At 36.3% G+C, this 16,794-nt stretch overlaps 1 protein-coding gene across 2 annotated transcripts in view; it reads left to right on the top strand.

The window, feature by feature from the left end:
• Positions 1-16,794, top strand: part of BRWD1 (bromodomain and WD repeat domain containing 1) — a 121,020-nt gene that overhangs the window by 33,292 nt on the left and 70,934 nt on the right. For both annotated transcript variants that reach the window (XM_035709422.2, XM_025449771.3), the window contains exons 9-17: positions 1,770-1,870; positions 3,454-3,524; positions 5,108-5,208; positions 6,139-6,179; positions 7,308-7,406; positions 9,550-9,700; positions 9,956-10,090; positions 14,411-14,539; positions 15,007-15,232. In XM_035709422.2, coding sequence (XP_035565315.1) covers positions 1,770-1,870; positions 3,454-3,524; positions 5,108-5,208; positions 6,139-6,179; positions 7,308-7,406; positions 9,550-9,700; positions 9,956-10,090; positions 14,411-14,539; positions 15,007-15,232 — 1,054 coding nt within the window. The remainder of the gene's footprint in view (positions 1-1,769; positions 1,871-3,453; positions 3,525-5,107; positions 5,209-6,138; positions 6,180-7,307; positions 7,407-9,549; positions 9,701-9,955; positions 10,091-14,410; positions 14,540-15,006; positions 15,233-16,794) is intronic.

The following is a 16,794-nucleotide window of genomic DNA, read 5'->3' as shown; positions in this document are numbered from 1 at the left end:
ACTGTTAACGTGTTGGGAAAAAACGCCCCTTTTTTCCTGGGCTTGAGAAGAAGGAACCTGGAAGAAGCTTCTTTGAAGAAGTATTAGGTTCAAATCCTACCTCCCTTTCAGAGTGTATAATCTTGGGAAAAAGTCATAAAACAGATAATAAACTATATGTCTCTGGGACGTTTTAATGATAAATAATTATGTAAATAACCTGAAAAAAATTCTTCGCAGCTCTTTCCTTTCTGTTAGTGGCACTGGTCTTTGTTTGCTGAGCTCCTTTGTCTTGAATGCCTTATGAGTCAGAGAGTTGTGGTGTTGCTCATAGCTTTCCTCCCCATTCTGGGGGAAGGAAGGGACTACTTCCTTCCAGTTAAGGTTTTTAGATTAACTGGATGGATTCTTAGTTATTGTTCTTATCTGTTTCCTTTCAGTAACTATTGTATACTACTGTGTGACCGACACATTTGGGGTTTAGTTGAGAACTGCAGTTACTTCTTGCTCTCTACCCATTTAACCCATTCCTCCACCACTTCCAAAAATGAGCACTTGAGTCATCTAGATATTTCTGTTGATACCATATACCATATTCCCTCTCACTTTGGTACTTTTGTTCATATTCTTTTGCCTAGTTTGTTTTCTTTGTATTTTTCTCTTCATCCTTTAAGTCCTGTTAGATTCTGGTCCAAATTGGCCTTCTGTTTAGCTTGTTTATGTAACACAGTTGAACTTTGTTAAACATAGCCCTTCTGAAGTTACAGTTTATTTCTTGTGTTTTCTTAGAATACTTTTATAGTTTTCTTTTTATTTTATTTATTTATTTATTTTATTTATTTATTTATTTTAATATTTTATTTATTTATGACAGATACAGAGAGAGAGAGAGAGGCAGAGACACAGGCAGAGGGAGAAGCAGGCTCCATGCACCGGGAACCCGATGTGGGATTCGATCCCGGGTCTCCAGGATCACGCCCTGGGCCAAAGGCAGGCGCCAAACCGCTGTGCCACCCAGGGATCCCATAGTTTTCTTTTTAAAATAGTTTGTTGATGCACTTGAAATTTATCCTGGTGTACAGTCTGAAGAATAGCTTCCAGATTGCTGCATAGTTGGTAAAGCATTTATGTAGTGATCTATTGCTTCCCCAACCGATTTGAGATGGCACCTTTATCTTAACTCTCACATTAAAGTCTGTTTTGGACTTTATGATTTATTTTTCCATTGGTCACTGTATTAGTGTACCTACCATGTCCTATAATTTTAATTATTGAGGTTTTGTGACAGCTTTCATTTTAATAGGACCAAGTCTTCACTTTATTTTTTATTTTTTTATTTTTTATTTTATTTTATTTTTAAAATTTTTATTTACTTATGATAGTCACACAGAGAGACAGAGAGAGGCAGAGACATAGGCAGAGGGAGAAGCAGGCTCCATGCACCGGGAGCCCAACGAGGGATTCGATCCCGGGTCTCCAGGATCGCACCCTGGGCCAAAGGCAGGCGCTAAACCGCTGCGCCACCCAGGGTTCCCTTCACTTTATTTTTGTAGAAGTTTTTCTGGCTATTCTTGTTTATTAGTTTTGAAAGTAATCTTTTATTGAGATCACATTGCGTATATAAATTAGAGATAGACTAAAGATTATGATTTTCCAGTGTAATATAGTCATTTGTATTTTGTAATTCTTACGTTTTACTTGTGTCAGTTGAAATTAACTTTGAAAAACCATTAAACTACGACTTAATTAGAAGCCCAGGAACCTGAATTGTCTGTGTTATTGCTTTTTAGTTTAGCCCAATGGCCAAAGGCTCCCAAAGATACATGGTCTCTACTGGTGCTGATGGGACAGTTTGTTTCTGGCAGTGGGATTTAGAATCCCTGAAATTCAGGTAAGTGGCTGTAATTGTGTGATAAGTTTTCTTTCTTTAATGTTTAATTTAGTCTAATGAGATGAAATCTGATTATAAAGGGAAGTTTGGTAAAGTAGTTGCCTTTTTACTTTTTTAGTGTATAAGGCATTAATGTTTTATTCACTTTACAATATAATATTTATTATTTTTTTTTTCAATTTTTATTTATTTATGATAGAGAGAGAGAGAGAGGCAGAGACATAGGCAGAGGGATAAGCAGGCTCCATGCACCGGGATGCCCGATGTGGGATTCGATCCCAGGTCTCCAGGATCGTGCCCTGGGCCAAAGGCAGGCGCCAAACCGCTGCGCCACCCAGGGATCCCTAATATAATATTTATTTTTAAAGATTTATGTATTTTAGAGAGAGAATGTACAGGGGGAGGGGCAAAGGGAGAAGGAGAGAGAGAATCTCAACCAGACTCCCTGCTTAGTGCCGAGCCCAACTTGGGGCTTGATTTCACAACCTTGAGATCATGACCTGAGCTGAAATCAAGAGTTGGATGCTTAACCAACTGTGCTACCCAGGAGCCCCTACAATGTACTATTTAGAGGGGTATGTAAAAGAAGCATAGCAATTCTTAGTGTGTACATTTTGTGGAAAAATAAGGGAGATTGTATGTATGTGAAACATTTTAAAAAATGTTAGAAATGTATAATTAGATGCATACTCAAAAATTTAGGCCGGATTCCTTAAGAATCTGAAGACCGGTTATAGATCTGTGCTGTCCAGAATGGTACCCCCCAGCTCTGTGTGACGGTCGAGCACTGTACTGGGGGTAGTACAGTTGAGGAACTGCACTTCAGGTGTGGGTAGTACAGTTGAGGAACTGAATTATTAGTTTCATCTTAAAAACTGATACTTGATTCAGGTATCACAAAACCGTTAAGCATGTTTGATATAACTTGACTGTGTTGAATTTAGTTTTTCAACTGTGAGTTTTATGAAACCTGAATACAGATCAAGTATCTTTGATGAAAACTGTTCAAATTGAAATGTAGTATGTATCTTGTATATTCTATTCTGGAAGATTTCAAAGATATAATATGAAAAGAATCTAAAGTTCTCAATATTTTATTTTTATGTGGTATTTTGGATATATTAGCTTGAATGAAATAAAACTGATTTTATCTTTTTTACATTTAATGTGGCTACTATAAAAATTTGAGGTTACATGTGTGGCTCGCATTGTTTCTGTTGAGTAGTGCTGTTCCCTGGTGGTTGTGTACCCCGCCCTCGAGCCTGGATGGCAGATTTACTTGCATGAGCTTTAGTCTCCTCAGTAACAAGATATGGGAGTCAGTAGGTCTGCTCTGGCTGTGGGATAGGAGTCTTGTGGACACACAGATTGGACAGTGCCTTCCAGAGTCCATCCAGCTATAATACCATATGCACAAATACTTGTGGGGTACTTTATAAATAAGGTACTTTAATAAGGTACTTTATAAGGTATAATAATGTACTTTATAAAAAATATTTGAATATGCTAGATTAAAACCAACATTGTAAACTCTGTTAGTGTGGAACAAATGAGTTATAAAATAACATCTTCTTCTTTTAAAGCCCACGTCCCCTGAAGTTCACTGAAAAGCCTAGACCAGGTGTTCAGATGCTTTGTTCTTCTTTTAGTGTTGGTAAGATAACTTTAGTAATTTTTTTTCTTAGTTTTATGTAGCATTTGTTGAATGACCGCATTATTGCTAACAGTGTTTATCAGATGGATGGTAGATGACTTATGCCCATTTCATTAGGTTTAATCCAAGATGTTTATTTAATTAGTTTTTTCCTTGTCTTTTACTCCCCCATGCTACCATTCTCTGATTTTAATGGTAAACAGAGTCAGCTGGTGAAAGGAGGCTTAAGGTGTCCCAATGGGTCCCCTGTGTGAGATATACCAAAACCGTGGTTTTCTTGAACAGGCTGAACTGCAGATTTTTATAGTTTAAGTTTGTTTTCCACTCATTTTTGTGAAATTATTGTACATTTTCTTTTCTTGTATAGTGAACTTGTAATCTTTTTTAGGAGAAGTCCAGGACTTTCTCCCATAAAAGCCTGAAAACTTGAATAAGTCAATTTTGTATTCTGAAGCTAGTATATGAAGTTTAGAAAGCAGAGCCCCTTTTGTCAAACACCTTTGAGTAGCAGAACATATGGTTGCCACAATTAATAAAGTAGTAGGAGATAGTAGTGAACATGTCCAGATTGAATATTTTTTTAATTAAAGTCCCATCTGATGTATGTATTTTTTTTTTTTTTGTATGTTCTGTTCTGTTTTTTTTTTTTTTTTTTCCCTCCAAACACCATCAAACAGTTCTCCAGCACTGGCAGGGTGTCCTGCTGTTCATTTCTATTCTGATATCTACCTAAAGAACACCGTGAGATCCCACAGGTTAAGGGCTCAGATCCCTAAATGGGATCTAAAAGATCCCATTTCCCCCCTTCAGACCAGGTTGTCAACCGGGGTTCTGACTACCTGGCTAAAGATCAGAGGTCCCTACAACCTCCTTTGTGGGTTTGATTATTTTGCTAGAACAGCTCAACAGAACTTAAACATTTTACTAGATTTCCAGCTTATTATAAAAGTATATCATTGAGTAACAGCCACACGGATGTTAAAGTGTATGGGCGCTCTCTAGGCATGCTTCTCTTTCCAAATCTTTCTAGGTTCACCAACTTGGAAGCCCTGTCCTTTAAGGTTTTTATGGAGGCTCTGTTACATAGCAACAGTTGATTAAGTCACTGGTGATTGATTCCCCTCCCCTTTTCCCTCCAGAGGTCAGGGGAGCTGGACAGAAAGTGCCAATCTTCTGATCACGTGGTTGGTACTTCTGGCAGTCAGCATTCCCATTCTTAGGTGCACTCTCCAAGAGTCACTTCATTAATATAAACTCTGGTTTGGGCAAAATGGATTTGTGATGAATATCAAGATACTTGGATCAGTATTATTGTTTAGGAAGTCCCAAGGGTTTCAGGAGCTCTGTGCCAAAAAGGGATGAAGACCAAATACATATATTTTTTATTGTAAATTACAACACCACTTTGCATTATATTTATTTTAAAAGGTCTTTCTTTATACAATGAGTTAGAAAGTGGATCTTTTGAGATAAACTTAATTTTGGGATAAGAGATCTTGCTTAGTAAGTTGACATAGAAATTTGGTTTGTTTGGATATTGGTTAACAAACTGAGTTTTTAAATCTTAACATTTTTTATTTCAGGTGGTATGTTTTTAGCCACTGGTAGTACTGATCATGTTATCAGAATGTATTTTTTGGGTTTTGAAGCACCTGAAAAAATTGCAGAACTTGAAAGCCACACTGTAAGTATTTATGTTATAAAATTCTGCAGATTCCTATTGGTACATAGTTAAATATCGCTAACAAAATTGTTACTTAATCCGATTTTAAATGTAGGAGGGATTGCATATAAAGGTAAGGATATTGGGATCCCTGGGTGGCACAGTGGTTTAGTGCCTGCCTTTGGTCCAGGGCGCGATCCTGGAGTCCCGGGATCGAATCCCACGTTGGGCTCCCGGTGCATGGAGCCTGCTTCTCCCTCTGCCTGTGTCTCTGCCTCTCTCTCTCTCTGTGTGACTATCATAAAAAAAAATTAAATTAAATTAAATTAAAAAAAAAGGTAAGGATATTATTGACAACTAAGTATGTGACTGTGCTAATATTTTGTGGTTATTTCAGCCTTACTGTTGAAAGTCTTGATTATGACAGTTTATCTGGGTGGGTTTAGTTTCAAGGGGCCTATTCCCCTTAATCATGCTCATGAAATAAGAATGTTGTTTTATTAATGTATAGTAAGATAGATAACTCAGGATTTCTGGTCAGTGGTCAGGTCATCATTTTTCCTATAGGAAGTTCTATGAAGTTCTTTGATAAACAGATCCAGATCACTTTAAAAGAAAAAAAAATTTTCTATACCTAATCAGTCATCAAAGTGATGCCTTGTTTTCAGCTGCTTTGTTTTCATCACTTTCCACATTTGAATTCTCCTAGAGATGTAATTCATTTTAAGTATAGTTGTAAATTTAGAAGGAGGGTTTCCTTGTAGTCTCGTTGGGGTCCTTGGTTTTTTTGCTCTTAATGTAGGATACGCATGTGAGCGAAGGGGCTCAACACGAGTATGCATTCTTGTTTTAAACGAAATGTGCTTCTAGTTCTAAAATGTTTTCTTTTTGTTGTTTTGTTTATGAACAAGAGTGTGATCACTTTTGTGTTTGTTTTCTGTCCCCTTTTAGGATAAAGTTGATAGTATCCAATTTTGTAACAATGGTGATCGGTAAGTGTGTCTGTGAGTGTGTTTTTAGGCAAATACACTGTGCTTCATATTAGTGCAGCTGATATATCACTTTGTATATTGCAGGCAGTTAGTGCTAAGTGTTATCTGTATGAACGTGTCTGTAGCAGGGAGGGAAACACATGAAGCACATAGGTTTTTAGAATTGTAGCTTCCACTGGCTCCTGTGGCCAAAAGGAGCTCCTCTATTAGGTGTAAAGATGATGAAATTCCTAATGTTAGAATAATTAAAAAAAAAAAAAAATCTCTTCTAATAAACCACTGTGATGGGTCATGCAACAAAATTGTCACTTAAATTACTCCCTCCTGGTCCCTAATTTCAGGTGCCTTTCCTAAACTGCATTTTTTAAAAAATAAATTTATTTTTTATTGGTGTTCAATTTGCCAACATATAGAATAACACCCAGTGCTCATCCCATCAAGTGCCCCCATCAGTGTCCGTCACCCAGTCACCCCCACTCCGTGCCCACCTCCCCTTCCACCACCCCTCATTCGTTTCCCAGAGTTAGGAGTCTCTCATGTTCTGTCTCCCTTTCTGATATTTCCCACTCATTTTTTTCTCCTTTTCCCTTTATTCCCTTTCACTATTTTTTATATTCCCCAAATGAATGAGGCCATATCATGTTTGTCCTTCTCCGATTGACTTATTTCACTCAGCATAATACCCTCCTAAACTGCAGTTTTTAACATTTTCCTTTGTTAAAAGATGGATTTATTTTTACATGGTGGCCAACATGAATTAGAGTTTAAATTGAAGCAGCTTACAATGGAGTTTTTGCTCTAACTGATCTTCCTGCACATCTTTGATCCTTCCTATTTTTTTTCCCCCTCCAGATACTACTTGTACATTGTCTTCTTAAAACTCAATTTGTTTGATAAGCTGTCGATTGAGTTTGAAATGTGCTTTAACTCCATAGGACCAGGCAAATGAGAGCAAACTAGATTTTTTTCCCATTCAGATTTGTTCTAAATCCCTGTCTTTTGAATTAGCACCTATACATTTACTGGCAGTCAAGATAGCTACATGAGAAATGCTTTTGCTTGTGATTTTAACTGTAGTTCTTGGTGTCCTGTACATGAGTATAAGATCTTTCTCTGAATTTTTTTAAGGTTCTTAAGTGGTAGCAGAGATGGAACAGCAAGAATTTGGAGATTTGAGCAGTTGGAATGGAGAAGTATTTTATTGGATATGGCAACCAGAGTCTCAGGGTAAGTGGAGATGGTTTGTTGGAAGCAGGTGCATCATAATTACTTGGTTCTTCTCTTGGTTGACTGCTTTGTCAGGGGATTGGAGCCACCTTCTATTATGAAGAGCAGTGATCTAAATGAATGGCTACTTCCTGCATATCTGATACATAGATACATAAATCTCATATCCCTAGGAATTTTTCCTTACTGCCTGTCTAGGGTAGTGCCATATCAAAGCTCTTAACAGTTTTTTCTAAGAAATGTTTCACATTCAGTTGTTTGGAAATCCACATGTCTAGTTTATTTTTAATAATTATAGGGGAAATTAACTCCTATTCTCTGCTGTGACTCAAAGAGCTTTATTTGGCTTTAAAATAAATTTGATCTGCACATTTTTGTGAAATGATCTGTGGTTAGGGAAGTGAGAGAAGAGTGTATACTGGAAATCAGATAATCCTTGCTCACAAACAAATCATCTCTACGATTACTTGAAAATGTTCTGTCTGGATATTCAAAACCATCTTAATGTAAGAGTGAATACTCTCAGTCCTTGATTGGTTATAATAATAAAGGTTGTTTTCATTAGGATAATTCGAAATCTCACATTTACCTGTGAACAATTATTAAGCAAAATAGGAACATCATTGTAACAACTTCAGTACAAAAAAAATTCTTTTAAAGATTTTATTTATTTATTCATGAGAGACATAGAGGCAGAGACACAGGTGGAGGGAGAAGCAGGCTCCTTACAGGGAACCTGACATGGGACTTGATCCCTGAACTGGGATTACGCCCTGAGCCAAAGGCTCAACTGCTGAGCCACTCCACCCAGGTGTCCAAATACAAAAATTTTTAATGAGACTGGAAACTGCTCAGTTTTCTTGCTGCCATGGAGCGTGCTCTGCCTGTAATTTCCCCCAATGATGGGAATATTCTTTTCTCATTTAAAATTCTACATCTTTCTAATCTTGAGAACCACAGTTTTCTGTATGTAAGAATTGATGGGTGTATTTGTTTTAGGTTTCTAATCTTGAGTGATCAACTTGATGAAATGTAGTATGTCTATTGCTTCAAGGTTATTACACAGATTTTTAGTTTAAAGAGAAGCATGGAGGCTTAGCCTTTACTCTTTTTGCCTCTTTTGTTACGCTTTTCCCTGACCAGTCTGGTTAGAATTATTCTCTTGTTGGTGTTCCATTGTGCTTATATAGATAGGTATTACATGGCACTTATTCCATATTCTTACAGCTGTTTTCTTTAATTAAAATAGGTGTTTATTAGATGTTTATAATTTCTTAAGATGTATTATCTGACTGCAAAAGCAGCTAGGTTTTACCTTCTCTCTGTTACTGACTATATTTTACAGAGATACTTTCCCTATCTTGTTAATTAAGGCTGCAGAATATTGCAGACATTTGTATTCAAGGCCATTCTTGCCAAGAGACCCATAGTAACCATCTATAGGGAAGTGTAAAGAGATGAGTGCAGTTTTATTTATAGTTCAACAGATTGAATATCTGTGTGCTAGGCACTTTTCTAGACATTGGAGATGTGAAAATGCATTACCTTCTTTCTGTTGTCTTAAAATTTTCTTGTCATCTTCTCTGGAGAGAGAGATAACAAAATTATTGTTCTTAGGGCTTGGGGTCACGGGAAGGGAATAATAGAAAAGGAGTAGAGAGAAAAAGCTTTGCTTTTATGATCAGAAGTGGTGTCCTAACATCTGCTTTCATTTAGACTGAACAGTGTTTTCTCTTTCCTTTCCTTTTTTTTTTTTTTTTTTTTTAAGATTTTACTTATTTATTTAGAGCATATACAAGCAGGAGAAGGGGCGGGGGGCGGGGGCAGATAGCATCTCGAGCAGACTCCATGTTCAGTGCAGAGCTTGACACGGTGCTTGATCCCAGGACCGTGAGATTATGACCTGAGCCAAAATCAACAGCCAGATACTTAACCAGCTGAGCCACCCAGGTGCCCCTGAACTGTTTCTTACTCATCCCCTTCTCGTCCCAGTTGTGTCATAATCTGTTCATAGATAATCTGTTATGGGTCAGATGTACATTAGATATATGATTATGTATGGACATGAACTGGATCACTTCAGTTATTTTTGTACTGATTGTACTTTTCAAATGAATTTACACATTGTGTATGTTTTCCTTAGGGACTTATCTTTGGAAGAGGAAAGGTTTATGAAACCCAAAGTCACAATGATTGCTTGGAATCAGAATGATAGCATTGTCGTCACAGCTGTGAATGATCACGTCCTTAAAGTGTGGAATTCTTACACAGGACAACTGCTTCATAACTTACTGGTAGGTTTGTTTTTATATAATGTAACAAATCAATATTTTTTTGGAACTGTAATTTGATTTTTGAAGCTATAAAATATGTTAAAAGTTTTGTCCACTGATTATCAAATGAGTAGAAATTTATAGATATGCTGATGTTCAAATCACTATCATTAGTATATTTTTAAAAGTCCTTACACGCTATGACAATATGGGTTTTTAATTTTAAACTTAATGGCTTGCAAACCCTCTTTAACTATATGACTTTGTTGAATAAAGGGACATGCTGATGAAGTATTTGTTTTGGAGACACATCCCTTTGATTCCAGAATTATGTTATCTGCAGGACATGATGGCAGCATATTTATATGGGATATTACAAAAGGCACCAAGGTGAAACATTATTTTAATATGGTAAGTGAAGTGTATCTTAATGTACGCTTGCATTGGTTTCAAGTATTCGGATTATGAAGTTTAGCCAGAACCTAATCTGTATGTTTTGGCAGTTTATATAGGAATCAGGATACGTGAAGCCTAATAAATATCTGCCAGACATACATGTATAGATACTCATGAAATTCTCTCTGTAACTGAGTCACACTAGGGAAGGAATTTCAAATGATTTATTTAGCCCTCTGTATATATGTGAATGTGTTTGAATTTGTTTAAATTAGCAAAATCATGGTTATTATACATATTTTCACTAAATTTATTGAAATATTTGGTAATAAAACAATACTGAATGAAATTGTCTGGGAATCAAAAACATCATTGGGTTTTTCCAGCCAAACACATGTAATACTTTTTTTAAACACATGTAATACTCTAAAACTGAATTAGGATCCTATTGCATATTTTAAAAAATTTCTCATATATAATCACAAGCTTGTCACCAAAATCAGCAAATTTAACATTGTTAAAATAGCATTATATTATCCAGCTTTATATTCAAATTTTGTCAATTGTTCTCGTAATGTCCTTTTAGTTATATTTGGCCCTTTGAGCAGTATTTAATTAAGGATTATGCATTGTATTCGTTGGCATTATATTTCTAGGTTTCTTTAATCTTCAGAAATCCTTTTTTTTCTATTTCTCACTTTCTAACTTTTTTGAGGAGTGCAGACAAATAATGTTACAGAATACATATCTGTATTTTGTCTGCTGTTTTTTTTTTTTGTCTGCTGTTTTTTCATGATTTGATTGTTACACCTTTTTTTGCTGCTGATTATTTTAATTTTTTATAACTACTTACTTTTAGAGAGTGTGAGTAGGGTGGGGAGGGCCAGAGAGAAAGAGAATCTCAAGTAGGCTCCATGCCCACTGCAGAGCCAGACTCGGGGCTGGGTCTACATGACATCATGATCTGAGCTGAAATCAAGAGTCGAACACTTAACTGACTGAGCCACCCAGGGTGCCCTGATGGTGATAATTTTAAATATTTGGTAAGGTGGTATTTGCCAGGTTTCCTCACAATAAAATAGTTGTTTTCCCTCTTTGCAACTTTTTTGCCCCCTCTTTGTAACTATTAATTTTTTCATGAGGTATTTTGAGCTCTGTAAATGTCCTATTCCTCATTCAACTTTCACAGTATCCACTGAAGATTTTTAATGGCATCATTCTTTCCATATTTATTATTGGCATTCTCACATAGTTTTGTAATCTTTTTTTCATTTTTTTTTTTTTTTTAATTTTTATTTATTTATGATAGTCACAGAGAGAGAGAGAGAGGCAGAGACACAGGCAGAGGGAGAAGCAAGCTCCATGCACTGGGAGCCCGATGTGGGATTCGATCCCGGGTCTCCAGGATCGCGCCCTGGGCCAAAGGCAGGCGCCAAACCGCTGCGCCACCCAGGGATCCCTCTTTTTTTCATTTTATGTGAAGAATATTTTCCAGAATCTGAAATATATTTTTAAAAAATTGCAATTACATTTTTGACTGAAAATTCATCCTTTCTCAGGTTATATGGTTAACCTACTGTTGAGTGTTTAAATGGTTTCTGAAGTATGCACAGTGACATCACTTTGAATATCCAGGTACATGGATGGCTATTTATGTAGGTCTGTGATTATTTCCTTAAGTTAAATTCTGAGGGGAGTTACTGTATAAAAGAGTTTTTGTGTTGTCAAGACTATTGCTTGATATACATATGAGATGTTTTGTAAAATTACTGTAAAGTTTATTTTGTTCCAGTTCAAAGTGTAATTCATTTTAGAGGAAGTCTAATAGTAGGGTGTAGAGATGAATGTGGTTCTTAGACCTTTGATTGAAGGCCCTCTGAGTCCATGTGTTCCATGTTTTTTTTTTTTTTTTAAACCTTAAATTTTTTATTGCAGCATGCTTATTTTGGACAATTCTTGACAAACAGTTCAAAATGCAGTATTTATTACCATAAAATGCACTAAAATAACAAAAAACATTGCTGAATTGCACATGTGTAATTAGGCATCTCAGAAAGTTGCATCTCTGGGTTTAAATTATTGGAAAAATAAGTCTTTTTCAGCAATTTTTCTATGGTTTTAAATTTTATAGGTATCTCCATTTTCTTTTTTTTTTCCCATTTTCTTATTTGTTCTTTAAAACTCTTTAAGAACATTACATCCTCAATTTAACTTATCAAAACAGAAAACTACATTAATTCAGGCTTTCAGCAGAATATAACCTAAACAACTTCTGAACCAAAGCAGATTCAAGTGGACAATGGTGATCTTACTTCCAGTGAGACATACAAACTTTGCTGCATATACTGGGTTCTTTTTCAACTTCTTTTATTTTTAAAAAAGATTTTAAAATTTATTTGAGAGAGCATGTGAGCAGAGGCAAGGGGAAGAGAGAGAAGGAGAACCTTAAGCAGATTCCCACTGAATGCAGAGCCACATGTGAGGCTTGATGTAAGGCTCGATCTCATGACCCTGAGATCATGACCTGAACTGAAATCAGGAGTTGGAAGTGCCACACAGGCACCTGGACTGAGTTCTTCTTACCTTTATGGCTCAGCTGAGAGACTCCCAGTTTTCTGTTAGACAGATTTACATAGGGTTATAAATTACCACCATTATGTTATTATATTAAATACATAATAACCTTCAATGTGACATTGAATTGTTGTACAAGCACAGTTGTACATTGCATTTTGTCAGGAATCACTGTGGAGGACTCTTTAAACTATAGGGAGAAACCCAAGTCTGGCTTGCTCTGCAAGATCCTACTCAGGAAAACTTCCTTCTCTGCAGGTACCTTAGCAGAACTTTTGGTGCACTTAGGTGCACATGTATGACAGGAAATTAGCTGCCACCATCTTTGACTTGCCAGAGAAGGGCGGTTGCCTCTACTTTACCTGGACTGGAGGTTCCAGGCCAGGGGTGTGAAGTGGTGCCAGGGTACAAGTAGGGTTGTAGTGAAGGTCGCTTCTCAAAGGACTGTGTAGGTGAATTGGTGTTCCTTTGTTTTAAAAAAAATTGGAAGAAAATTATTCCGTTTATTCCTTTTTATGTTATGAGAGAATACAAATTTGTATACATATTATGTGTACGTGTAATAGGGTAGTGCCTTAATTATCCCAGTAACTAAATTTTCATGTATGTTAATCAGTACACATTTATGTGTGGTATAGTGGTAGTGGAGTGTTGATTTTTTTTTTTTTTAATTTTTATTTATGATAGTCACAGAGAGAGAGAGAGAGAGAGAGAGGCAGAGACATAGGCAGAGGGAGAAGCAGGCTCCATGTACCGGGAGCCCGACGTGGGACTCGATCCCGGGTCTCCAGGATTGTGCCCTGGGCCAAAGGCAGGCGCTAAACCGCTGCGCCACCCAGGGATCCCCTGGAGTGTTGATTTTTAAGCAATATTTGGGCATGGGATGAGTTTGTTTTGGCAGTTAGTGAGTTGGGTGATTGATTTTCCATCACTGATCAGACTTGCCCTAAAGTTCAGTTATTGGAGAGTTACAGGCTTAGACAACAAGCTGTTAATGAAACAATTCATTTATCTATAAATTGGTAGTGCTAAACTAATGTAATTTCAGTTGAAGAACAAGAATAAAAGTTGAAAAGCAGTCTATTAAGGCAACATTCATGCTGTAATTGGAGCATCCTTCCTAAACCTGTGGTAGTTTGAAATAAGGTAGGTGCAGGCATTTCCATGTGCTCTCTTGTGACTTGGCAGCATTCCTACTTTTGCATGGTGGTCAGTCATCTTAGTGGAAAGTTTATTTTTTTTTTATTTATTTTTTTAAAACATTTAAAAAAATTATTTATTTATTTATGATAGTCACAGAGAGAGAGAGGCGCAGAGACACAGGCAGAGGGAGAAGCAGGCTCCATGCACCGAGAGCCCGATGTGGGATTCGATCCCGGGTCTCCAGGATCGCACCCTGGGTCAAAGGCAGGCGCTAACCTGCTGCGCCACCCAGGGATCCCCCGGAAAGTTTAAATTCTAGAAAAGTACTGATTTTCACTCACGAATACCACACTTTGTTGATCTTGAGTCATTTATCTTGTTTATGAAATTGTCATTCATTTCTAAGAAGTAAAGGAAGACTTTACTTTGGATTGGCTTATGATCTTTCCTTCTATGATTTTGAGAAATCATTCTTAGACTAGCTATCAAGCCCCGCATTGAACATCTTGGGAAAAAAAAAGTGACGTAGCTGTAGCAGGTAATTGACATGAAAACGGTTGATAAAGCAAATGCACTTGTGTAGAATTGGTTATAACTTTTTTCCTCTGTGTTTCCTAGATTGAAGGGCAAGGACATGGAGCTGTCTTTGACTGTAAGTTTTCACAGGATGGACAGCATTTTGCCTGTACAGATTCTCATGGACACCTTCTGATATTTGGTTTTGGATGCAGCAAGCCATATGAAAAGGTCTTTTTTTTTTTCTTTTGTAATATTTTAACCACTTTAAAAAAATTGTAATTCTAGTGTAGTCAACATACAGTGTTATGTTAGCTTCATGTGTACAATATAGTGATTCTACAATTCTGTATATTACTCAGTGCTCGTCAAGAGAAGTGTACTCTTAATTCCATTCACCTATTTCACCCATCTCCCTGCCCACCTCCCCTCTGGTAACCATCTATTTTCTATATTAAAAGTTTGTTTTTTGGTTTGTCTGTAAAAGGTTATCTTTAGTGTTTTTTTTTATAAGTAGTTATTGTAAGTAGTTATTTATAAGTAGTTATTAAGGATGTTTTGGGGGAAAAAAGAGGTTTTGAAAATATGTTAGGTGTATTGAATTAGTTTCTTTTTCAAATTATACATAGCTACTTAATATTTGTATTCTTTAACTTTTATAAACCTCAAAATGTCTATCTGTAAACTTCTTTTTTCAGATTCCTGATCAGATGTTCTTCCATACTGACTATCGACCACTGATTAGAGATTCTAATAATTATGTCTTAGATGAGCAAACTCAGCAGGCTCCTCACCTTATGCCTCCACCATTCTTGGTAGATGTAGATGGAAATCCTCATCCAACTAAATATCAGAGATTAGTACCAGGCCGAGAAAATTCTGCAGATGAACATTTGGTTCCACAGCTAGGCTATGTGGCAACAAGTAAGTGTAAATTTTTTTTTTTTAATTTTTATTTGAAAAATGTAAAATATACAGAACTCACGAACTTCTAGATCACCAGTAATAGTTTGCAGTATTTGTTTTGTCATTCTATCTCTAGATACATACAGTTATTTTTAAGCACCTAAGTTCTGGACTGCATGTGTGTTCATTTATCCCTAGATAACTTCAATATGTATTTTCTAAGAACAAAGGTATTCTCTTATGTAACCATAAACAGTTACCAAATATGGCATTTAACACTGATGTAATACTGTTATGAAATCTATAGTCTGCAATCAAATGTTGTCTGTTATTCTAATGCCTGTTAAAACTTTTATTGTTCTCCCCTATGTGGATCTCAATTTGGGACTGCACATTAAAGTTAATTGTCATTGGTGAAGTTCAGGTTGTACTTTTTTTTTTTTTTTTTTTTTAAGTTTATTTTTAAGTAATCTCTACACTCAATGTGGGGCTCAAACTTATTACTCTTAAGATGAAGAATCTGACTGAGCCCCCAGGTGCCCCCAGGTTGTACATTTTTTGATAGAATACAGTGTGTAAATGATGATGTAGCTTACCTGCAGCATCACATCAGGATGCTTATGATTGTGTTTTATACAAATATTGATGATGTTATTGAAAAAATTTGGTTAAGGTGGTGCCTGCCAAGTTTCTGCACCATAGTTATTTTTCTCTTTGTAATTAGTAAAACATTTGTGGGGAGATACAACTTTACCTAAAAGTTTTAGAGTCCACTGATGATTTTTGCTTGATTCAGTTGTTCCAAAGATTGCAGCAAAATGGTTGTTTTCTAATTCTGTCATCATTGCATTTGCATTTTATTAGTCTGCCTTTTATATGTTTAGACAGTTCATTAAATTTTAATATGGACTTCGGGGTTGTTATATAATGGGTTATAATCCATAATGGTTATTATTTTGTTGCTAACACTGTTTTTAGATTTGAGTGTGAGAATCTTTTCAGGCTGAGTGTTCTCTTTACTGCATCCCTTGAACATTTCCTTACTTTCTGGCACAAGATGTTTGAGTCCTGTCTTGTACTTTGCCTGCCCTAGTCAAGGGCAGAGGTTTGGTTTTGTTTTGTTTTTGTATTTGTTCCTAGTAGTGCAGTGTTTCTCTGTACAGATGTTATTAAGCAAAGAAAAAAAATGCTTCTGTTTTGTTTGGATGAGGTTTGTTTTACTAAAAGTAAAATCACTGGGCAGCCCGGGTGGCTCAGTGGTTTAGGCCGCCTCCAGCCCAGGGCATGATCCTGGAGACCCAGGATCGAGTCCTGCTTTGGGCTCCCTGCATGGAGCCTGCTTCTCCCTCTGCCTGTGTCTCTGCCCCTCTCTCTCTTTGTCTCTCATGAATAAATAAAATCTTAAAAAAAAAAAAAAAAAAGTTAATCACCAGTTATATTTGAGGCTAAAACTTGATGTGTAAATCACTATATGTTTACTGTTTCAATTACATATTTTCTATTAGTTTAAGGTATAGTTTACATAAAACAAAATTCACCAAATTTAAGTTTTACAAGTCAAATTAGTTTGGCAGATGTTG

This window comes from Canis lupus, chromosome 31 (assembly GCF_003254725.2).
Source record: "Canis lupus dingo isolate Sandy chromosome 31, ASM325472v2, whole genome shotgun sequence".
NCBI classification, from domain to species: Eukaryota; Metazoa; Chordata; class Mammalia; order Carnivora; family Canidae; genus Canis; species Canis lupus.
Note: the sequence above shows the minus strand (reverse complement) of the source record. Positions and strands in the feature narration are given on the sequence as shown.